This window comes from Neltuma alba, unplaced genomic scaffold (assembly GCF_004799145.2).
Source record: "Neltuma alba isolate B1F8T4 unplaced genomic scaffold, ASM479914v2 tig00012216_pilon, whole genome shotgun sequence".
NCBI lineage: Eukaryota > Viridiplantae > Streptophyta > Magnoliopsida > Fabales > Fabaceae > Neltuma > Neltuma alba.
Genome location: NW_021636751.1, coordinates 12,261 through 22,915, shown reverse-complemented (window position 1 = coordinate 22,915; position 10,655 = coordinate 12,261). Strand labels below are relative to the sequence as shown.

The 10,655-nt window shown below is 31.7% G+C and overlaps 1 protein-coding gene across 1 annotated transcript; it reads left to right on the top strand.

Annotated features, from left to right (window-relative positions):
- The first annotated feature begins 6,972 nt into the window (after positions 1-6,972).
- Positions 6,973-9,392, top strand: LOC114725049 (probable glycosyltransferase At5g11130). The gene is made up of 2 exons (XM_028911504.1): positions 6,973-7,384; positions 8,704-9,392. The coding sequence occupies exons 1-2, from the start codon at positions 7,043-7,045 to the stop codon at positions 9,373-9,375; spliced, it is 1,014 nt and encodes a 337-aa protein (XP_028767337.1). The 5' UTR covers positions 6,973-7,042; the 3' UTR covers positions 9,376-9,392.
- Positions 9,393-10,655: the final 1,263 nt, after the last annotated feature.

Here is a 10,655-nt window from a genome sequence, read left to right as displayed (position 1 = left end):
GTGACTTTTTTTTTTTTTGGGGGTCGTTGATAAGTCTTTGTAATATCAGAAAAAAAATAAAATCACAATTTAGGAAAATTATGAGTATCACTTCCAAAAAAATATAACCGACAAATTAGCTTTGTCATGCATAAAAAGAAATTTTAATTTCGAAAGTCTTCAACCATAGATATAAATTAGAAGATTTTTCAAGGCATTTGTCTATGATTTTGATACGACTAATTAAACGACAGATCCCATTTCACAAAAAGAAACATAAAAGAGAGAAGCCCAACTACTGTTACCATATATTGCCAATATTGTCTAGTTCTAGAGGATAAGCAATGAGAACTCATCACATCAAAGATCTCTCCCCAAATTAAGAAAGTTTACTACAAATCTACAAATTACAAAAAAAAAAAAAAAGCTTAATTTCTTCAGGCATTTAAAATCCCATTTGTTAAGAGTTCATCAAGACCAGCATATAGAAATTAAGCCTTAAATACATTACTATGTTAATTTAAATACGTCTTGAACAAAGTTACAAAAATTGAGTATTAGGGATGGGCAATGGTGTAATGTACTCTGTACTTAAGAAACAGATAAATATATATATGTGTGTGTGTGTAGGGGTGTGCATGAAGCCCAAATGCCCGCAGAGCCCGCCCGAGCCCGAAGAAAAATTGCCCAGCCCAGCCCGAAAAAAAAGAGCCCAAAAAAGAATGGGCATCTTTGGGCTGGGCATTTCATGGGCAGGGCTGGGCATCGGGCAGGACATGCTGCCCTGCCCATTTGGCCCTGCCCAGATTATATATATTATAATTTATAAAATAATATTAATATATTACATTTCTTTACCTAAAAAAAGTTATCTCCCTCCTCTTTGCAATTTAACTTATTATTATTACATGTCTATTAGTTTTCTATTTTAGGGGATCTAATTCTTCTAAAGAAGCAGTAGTATCTTGTTTTTAACTTGTTCTTCGTGAGCTTTATTGTGCATATCCTATTGTTTGTTGTTGTTGTAGCGTTGGCTATTTATAAGTCAATCTTCCCCTCTATGTCATTAACAACTTTCTTTGTTAGAGAATGGAGTTCATACATTATATATTTGTATAAATAAACAATTTTGAATATTTATGCAAGATAGAAAACAAGATTGGGGTAGGAGCATGGAAAGAAAATTGGGGTTTAATTATCTGAATTACATGTTTTCTATTTAATTTATATTTAGTTATTTTGTATTAATTTTTTATGAACAAGTCATATGATAGAAAGAAGTCTTTTAGTTGTATGGACTGCTAACTGTATTGTATCGCATAATAAGTATTTACATATTAAAAGTCGTTATATTAAATTATTATGAGATTATAAGATTTTTTATTTTTCTTTTTACAATTATTTTCACCCCATTTTTATATGGTCTATGTTATTCCTGTTAGCCTATTGCTTCAGTTTTAATATCTTTTTGCAATCCTTTAGGTAACATTTAATTTTTGCCACTTAAATGGATAATCAAGTTTCTATTACATCGCCATCCCTGGCTCCCAATTGAATATCTCAATGTGTTTCAACCCCTCTTCAATTTTTTCAGATGTTTTATTCTTTTCTCAACTTTCTGGAGATTAATGCAAACCGTTTGAATTTCAAGACTTTAATTACAATCTTGAGAGTTGTTTTGTTCTAAATAGATTATGAATATTATTTATTTGGATATTTCCTAAGACTTGTTTTGAATTATTTTTGGATAATTTTAATGTGTGAAAATATAAAATTATGAAATGTAATTTTCAGGTATGGATGAAAGTTTTTTTACATGTGATATCGGTAGGTCATCACCATTTGGGCAGCAAAGCCCGCCCTGCCCAGCCCGCCCATGCCCAGCCCAAAATGGTTAGGGCTTCTATGGGCAGGGCCGGGCAGCGGGCTGCAAAATGCAGCCCGTTCATGTTTTGGGCTGGGCATCGAGCAGGGGTTCTGCCCTGCCCAGCCCTGCCCATGTGCACCCCTATGTGTGTGTGTGTGTGTGAATCCAATGGGGACCTCAAACATTAATTATTTGTTATCCAACACTATGGTTTTAATATGGGATTGTGGTATTTAATTTGGATCTTAAATTGAGAGCTTAATAATGCCTTCATTAATTAAACATTTGGATGGTGTAGAAAATTTGGAGCATTAGTTGTGAAAACCTTATGAGTTATTCTTGAGTTAATTAATTTTTAAACTTAACACAAATTTATCTCCATTTTTTTTTTTGCCAAATAGGGTAGACATTTTTCAAATTATTTGTAAGTCATATGATTTAATTTTTTTAGATTCCACGCCATATAAAGAGGGTGAGCCTCGAAATAACAGTGTATAAAGTCACCATCATACCATGCTATCTGAAAGTCATGGGTTCAAATTCTAGTGTAAGAGCCTTGGGGTCTGGGTTGCCATGCCACACAATGAAAATTTATACCTACTTATTTATAAATAAATAAAATTTTGAAGAAAAAAACTCATGTAAATTAAATCCAAATATAACAAAAAATTTTTATAATTCGCATTATTTTGAGTCACAACAGGAACGAATTTATTTGTTATAGTCAATAATTGTATAAGCTTAGAAAATATAAGAATGGAATTTGCATGATTTAACAAAACTCATATAAGAGCCAAAAGGTGACATGCATACTCGATTAGGTAAGATTTAAAGATAAACAATAAAGAAAATTGTATATTTCTAGAAATTAAAATTAGGTGAAAGTTCATATGCATAACATCCACCTCATGCATATTTTTTTCATATAACAATCCACATTATATATATTTCTCATTAATATATTATTATATAACCTTGGCCTGTAGCTAGAAGAGCGAGAAATAATAAACTAGAGTGGGAAGCCATGGCAGCAAGCCTGAGATCATGCTTAAAACTTTTTACGAGCTTCCTTTTGAGCCTTCTCTTGGTTAGCATCTACACTTACAAATACCAAAGAGATGTTAGCATTCCGCTGCCTCTAAGACTCCAAACAGCTCAAAACCACAAAGCAGTTCTTCATCATGATGATACAGTATGAGCCCTTTTGTGATTTCTGACATCTGCATTATTGTATTTGCTTCTGATCTCTGGTTTTCTTCTGTATTTGAAGTTGTTACTGATGCTGTTATATATGAGTTTATACTTATAGGAGCAGAAATGGAAGAAGGTTGAGGAGTTGGATGAAGCAAGGAAAGCTATAAGAAAAGCCATGAAAAGCAGAAGATTTACGTCAGAGAAAGATGGTAGCTTCATCCCCAGAGGGAGCATTTACCATAATGCTTATGCTTTTTATCAGTTAAGCTCTCTCTCTCTCTCTCTCTCCCTCTCTCACACGACACAAACGAAAGTACCTGGTTTATAATATTACTAGGCTAGTTTCGATTATTGTCATGTGAATAACTGAGAATAACTTTCTTCTGGCGAAAAAAAAAAAGAGGAGAAAGATAATAATTTTCTTAACATGAGTTTTTTTTATTCAAAAAGTTTTAACCGTTGACTTTAAAAAGGAGAATATTGACCACTTCGTGTTTTCTAATCTTTGTTGACTATAGATTCACAATTTGTACTATTCATTTTTTGACCCTTTTATATTTTTTGCTTCCCCTACCCCTAAATTTCTGTTGTCACTTTTTTATTTTGGAGAAAATGTTAATAAAATTAAAGGGAAAATCATTATAAAATCTGAAGATGAAAGTTTCATAATAATTGAGTATTGTAAATATATTATCATTTTTTACACTGAAATTTATCATTATATGTTACGACTCATTTGCCATAAGGCTTTTTGATAACTACATTCTGTTTTTGGGACCTGAGTGTTTTTCTTTTCAAACATTAAAATAAAAGCACTAGAATTTATTCAGTGGATTTGATTTAGAGTACATTAATGATTTTGGTTTCTAGATGATTAGTATTCCTCAATGCAGAAAATGACAGCACAATGATGTTATTCCCTCTTTATAAGTTGTTTTCTTAACTGCATAACGAAGATAATTAAATGCATTTGAGAATCTTAAATTTTTTTTTAGTGCTAATATCATTTTAATACCTAAAATTTGATTTCATTTTAATTTTGGTTCCTAAAATTTGAAAATAGTGGTTTAATATCTAAAATTTGACTTGGTCTTGGTCTATTTAAAGATTTTTAGTTTTTGGAACAGTGTTTTTGGTGTTTGAAACAAGGTTTAAATCACTAGTTTCAAATTTTAGAGATCAAAATCAAAATGAAATCAAATTTTATGGACTAAAAATGATATTAACCATTTTTTGCAAAAAGCATAAAATATAAATTCCTAAAAATACCATTAATTTGACATTAGCATCTAAGGCTAGTAATAAGGTTCAACAGTGTGGGTTAAAAAAGCTCATGTAATGGTGATCTAACTTTTAGCCAATCCTAACCTGCCATGATAGATTGGCCCACTAACTATTATTTCTTTTTTTAAAAAAATAATTTTTAAAGTATTTTTTTCTTATACAATCTAAACGAAAGATAATGAATTTTTTTTCCAAATATTTGATTGAAAGCACCAAATAAATAATATAGGTATTTCTTAAAAATTTTTTAAGATACGATATAAAATATAATAATATAATTATAGTAATTAATAAAATTAAAAAAATAAAAAATAAATATGGGTTAACTCGTGGGTTAGTAGGCTAACTTACAGTTGTGAGTAAGCAGTGTGAATTGAAAAGATTTGTTTGCTTGTGGATTTAGCTAGCAGTAACCCACCATTAAATTATGAAAGGATTAGGATTCTCTATTTTGCAGCAAACAACAGCATAATGTGCCATGCACCATACTTTCATTGTTGTGTTGTATGTCCTTCAAAAAATTATCGGAAATTAGATTGTTGAAAACTAACCAGGTTAAATACATACTCCTCTAATCCTTAATGTGATACTTGATTAACTAATTTGAATATACTCTTCCGATCCTTAATATGAGATCTATTTAATTGATTTGATTAGATTAAAAAAATTAGGTAAATTAATTAATTATAAGAAATATGACATGTTTTTTCTAAAAGACCACAATAATCTTTTTTAATATCTTCTCTCCCTCTTCTATTTGATTATGGTTGAGAGAGTATCCATAGGGGTAATTTAGAAAAAATTAATAAATATAAAAAATAAATCTTATATTTAAAATTAAAATTAACTTGATAACTAGGTTTTATATTAATGATCGGAAGAGTATTATAGATATTAATTAAATTAATTAATATGATATGTTTTTTCTAAAACACTTTAATAATCTTTAATTCTCTTTCTCTATCTTCTACTTGATTATTATTAAGTGAATATTAATAGGGTTACTTTCAAAAATTAATAAATAAACATATAAAATAAGACTTATATTTAGAAGCAACGTCAACTCTCATAAGGATCGGAGGAGTATTATAAATTATAGAACAATAATATTAATTTTTGCAGCAATAGATAACGTATTCTCATGCCTAAGATATTTCTCTAGTAACAGCAATTCAGTCCCTTAAAAATAAATCAATTTATTTCTAATGATCACTTTTCTTTCAATCTTTTCTTTTATAAGATTTAAAAAACCAAAATGAACGTCTTAAACAAAAAGAATAGTACTGCTCCCTAGAAGGACATTTTTTATTTGGATAATACTCCTCCGGTCCTTATTATAAGACCCAATTTGACTTTTTATTTGGTCCTAATTATAAGACCCAATCCATTTTCTCTCTTATATTTATGCATTTTTTTCCAAAATAATCCTTCTAATAATGATAGTTTTAGCCAATATACTTAATTAGTAAGGATATTTTAGGAATAACAACACTTATTTATTATAAATAACCACCTTAACTTACTTCCTTAATCTCCTCAAATAAGTCAATTGGGTCTTATAATTAGGACCGGAGTACTAGAAGAATAGTTCTGATTACATTGAGTGGCTTTGTCTTCAAAACATTAAATTAAAGAAAATGATATTTTAAATACAAGATCAGAAAGCCTTAGCTTTATAAGACAAAATTTGGAGGACTTTTAGGGATTATATCATTAATTTATATACATATACATAGATAGATAGGTAGATAGAGAGAGAATAAAATAGAAAAGCACCGTGACAAAAATGTCATGCATGCCTTTTTTTTTTCTTTTTCAATTTTTTTTCCCGTAAGAGTCAGGCAAGCCTTTGCTTGTATTCTCATGGAACTCAATTTCAATTTCACTAATTTTTCAAAGGGTTAAATGCAAATTTGTTCTGAAAACTTTTCATTTAAAAGCAATGTTATCTTGAAAGTTTTTTGAGTTTAAGGTTGTTCTTGAAGTATTAAAAGAAAATAATAGCTCTTTATTGTTAAAAATGTTGATAGTCCTAGCCAGTCTAAATTTTGGCTAAATAAAAATTACTAGCATTTGAAGTCTAAAACCCACATTTAACTTGTGGGCTCATACAAGGGCTTTATTTAGGCTTGGGCCTAGGAAAGACCTGACCAACCCGCAAGCTAATATAAATCCAACTCAAAAATGGGTCAAAGGCCTTCAAGGCCTCAAATAGGTCTGCCGCCTATTAAAACGTCCATAAAAAGATAACAATTTTTTTAATGTATCTTTTTATCTTTTATTAAAATTTCCTCTTAATTAAAAAAAAAAAACATAACAAAATTTCATACGTCACATTATTACATAAAACACCAAAATACAATTATAAGTTTACAGCAATACAAACAAGTTAATTTGTTCATGACACAAGTACACGTTTCAAATCTAGTCAAGCCACTAGCCAATCTAACAATTCAACAAATGAAAATTGAGCAGTCAAAATCTAATAGATGATTTTATAAATAATTTAACAAAATTGGATGTGAGTTTAAGCTTGACCTGTTTGTCAAATAGGCCAAGCCATTAGCCACCTAATCAGCCTATGGCTTATTTCCACCCATGGCTAGCAGCTACATTGTGATGATGGCTTCTATCTTTCAAACAATCACTGAACATACTAGCAAATAACTAACCTCATTGCCTTAAATATGATTGGGCTTGTTCAGGAGTCACACAGAGATGGTGAAGAGATTCAAGGTGTGGACTTACTGGGAAGGTGAACCCCCCTTGGTGCATGAAGGTCCTACAGAATCAATTTATGGCATAGAAGGATACTTCATGCAAGAAGTTGAGAAAGGGAATACCTCATTCTCTGCTTCTCAGCCAGATGAAGCCCATGTCTTCTTCTTACCCATCAGTGTAAGCAACATTGTGAGCCGCCTGTACCGACCTCTGGTCACCTATGCTCGAGATTTACTTGTCACAACAGTCAATAATTATACCCACCTTATATCACATAAACACCCATTCTGGAATAGAACCAATGGAGCTGACCATTTGCTGCTCTCTTGTCATGACTGGGTAAATAACTTGATCCCTTTATACAATTCATTTTGTTATTTTATCCTATTAGATATGGTACTTCTTTTTTTTATCTTAGTATATCAGAAATTAAATCTATGATTCTAGGGTATAAATGCTGTTCATATATATGCACATGTATATGAACAGAGTTATGATATCTTAGTATACATTATTGTAGTTATGATATCTAAGATGATCCCAGGAGAATTAGAGTGTCTCTACAACCTATACATATACATGCTGTTCAGGGCATAAAATTGAAGAACAGAGGCGCACAGAACCTCTGGTTTCTACAGAATGCAACTTCAAACAAAATAGTACAAATTCACCACACAGAAAAACATAGCAATTAGTGCCCCATTTTAAAAACCTTAACTGGTCCTCCCAAAACTGCAAGTCTAACCTTTGCCTAGGAAGGTTGAAAATTTTGTTTTGGGGTGGGGATTTCACATAAATAGCCCTCAAAGAATGAACTTCCCCAAGAAACATTCCAAAAGACGCGATAGAAGTATCCTTTGTTTCATCCGTCCCTTATGGATGATGATGCCTTCCATAAAAGTGCTCACTCCTTCAAGGAAAAGGACGAAGCAACTCCAGCAACTCAAAACATAAGTTAGAATACAACTATCAAACTGTAAACCAGACAATGCAACAACCCGCATAGCGTGTGACACCATACCTACAACTATTACTGCTAGCTTATACCGGTTGTACACTAAGAAATCTTTCATATGGAAGTTTCCAACTTGAAGTCAAATAAAGCGTAATAAAGGCGATTGGTATTCTCTATGGTCTCCTCTAAAATATGAAGCATAACAAAAGCATGTCAAGCAAAACTTCGTCCCTAAGAAGAGGGGAAACACAAACTTAAAGCGCTATGTTAGCACTTCGACATTTGTGCATGTGCTGATTAGTATGCATACATGCAGGTTCCTTTGTACCCATTTCTTTGGAACCTAAAGGATTCAAACTCCAGAGTAAAACAAGGAAAGAACCTATGGATTCTTAATCATGATATTCTCCAAGGGGTTGGGGGGTATTACAATGGAATATCCATGCGTATGATATTTTAAAAATATCAAATTTAATAAAGTCAATTCGTATGAAGCTCATTAAGTCAATTGATAGACCCGATTTTGAAGAGTCAACCCAAGCCAACCAATACTCATACCTGTAATAAAACAAATCATTTTAGGTTCGCTAATCTGTAAGTCTGAAGATATTTTTTAGATGAATGGCAAACTAAGAAATGAAATAAAGGGCAAAGGTTATTGTAAAAGTATCAATGGTGTAGCTTCACATTCAACTTTTTGCAGGCACCAGATATCTCAAAGGAGAACCCAGATAAGCAATTGTACAAGAACATAATAAGAGCATTATGCAACGCCAACAAATCAGAGCAGTTCAATCCTTCAAAAGATGTATCCATACCTGAAATCAACTTGCGAGCCAGTGAATCCAGCCATCCTCGCCAAGGCCAACACCCAGAGAATCGCTCCGTCCTCGCTTTCTTCGCCGGTGGGATCCATGGGAGCATCAGAGAAACGCTAATCCAGACCTGGAAGGGCAAAGACAAACAACTCCAAGTGTACGAACAACTTCCTCCAAATCTCAACTACTTGGAAATGATGGAGCGAAGCAAGTTCTGCTTGTGCCCCAGCGGATTCGAGGTCGCGAGTCCGAGGACCGTGGAGGCCATCTATGCCGGTTGCGTCCCTGTGATAATCGCCGACGCCTACGAACCGCCGTTTTCGGATGTCCTTGATTGGAGCAAGTTTTCGTTGCGCATTCCGTCGGAGAAGATATGGGAATTGAAGAAAGTGTTGCAGAGTGTGGAGGAAGGGAAGTATCTGAGAATGCAGAGAAGGGTGATTCAGGTGCAGAGACACTTTGAGGTGAATCGACCCGCTAAGGCCTATGATGTGTTTCATATGATTCTTCACTCTGTGTGGCTTCGACGGATCAATATATCGTCGATTCGAGCGTGAATGGAGAATGATGGAATTGGAAGCAGTGACTGATAAATTTGATTTATCAATCTCTTTACATGTATTTATAGTTATATACAAAGGAAAGAAAGCAGAGCATTGTAACGTATCTGTACATCATACCCTCATACTTCCTCGCTCACTGAGTTCAGCCACGCAACAGGTTCGGTGATCATCATTTTGACGAGCAACACTGATCAAATTATCATTTATATTTGATTGATTTCAACAGTTTAGATTTAAAATTTTTAATTAATTATTTTAAATAAAAAATTATTTTTTGAAAAAAAATAATTAAGAGATTATTCTTATTTTAGATTTCATCTATATAAAATAATTATTTTAAATAAATAAAAAAATCAAATCCTAACCATCCAAATAAGACATAATAGTTCAAATTTAATGAGTTTAAGATGTTTATCGCCAAAACTCAGGTCTAACTATACACAGAATGTTATACGAAGAGAGTTTCAACAAGGACTGACGTAGCTTTGATGAGAAAGTAAAATGAAAATTAAGAAGTTTGCCTTACAAATGTGAATAATTTTTTCTCTTGATCTTTATGAAAGCCATTTTTATTGCTTGCTCATGTCCTCCAAGCTTCAAATTTGAAAAGAAATACGATTGATTTTATAAGTTTTAATTTAGTGTTTTTTTTTAACATTTAATATACTTTTTCTAATTTTAGTCTTATTATTTTATCTTTTTTTGTTATAATCTCTCTTATCACATTTTTTCATTTTTTCTTATTTATTACAAAGACATGTTTAGAAAGAAAATATATTTCTCACTTATTTATTATTTTTAATTAATTTTATCTAATTGTTTATTATTTATAAATTAGTTATTTAAAAGGGAAATTTGCAAAAAAAGACCTTGGAATTGTAAAAACGCAGATAGGGACCTTGACAACTTACACTTTGGGTTTACATGACAAGATAATATCCCTGAAGTTGTCAAAACTCAATGAAGTTGTCAAGGGTCCCTATCTGCGTTTTTGCAATTCCAAGGTCTTTTTTTGGCAATTTCCCCTATTTAAAACTTATAATAAAAACCAAAAAAAGTAATCCCTTGTAGTTAATGTGACGATAGATATAATAAATATCTTAAATTTATATATATATATATATAATTTCACAAACATAGCATTGATGAAATCTAATAAAATTATAGGAGCTCAATAAGAAATTAAAAAAGAAAACAAAAAACAGGAACACTAAAATATGCGAGAGAAGAGCTTGAAACGATACAACTCGAACCATGAATCTATTAAATAGAAA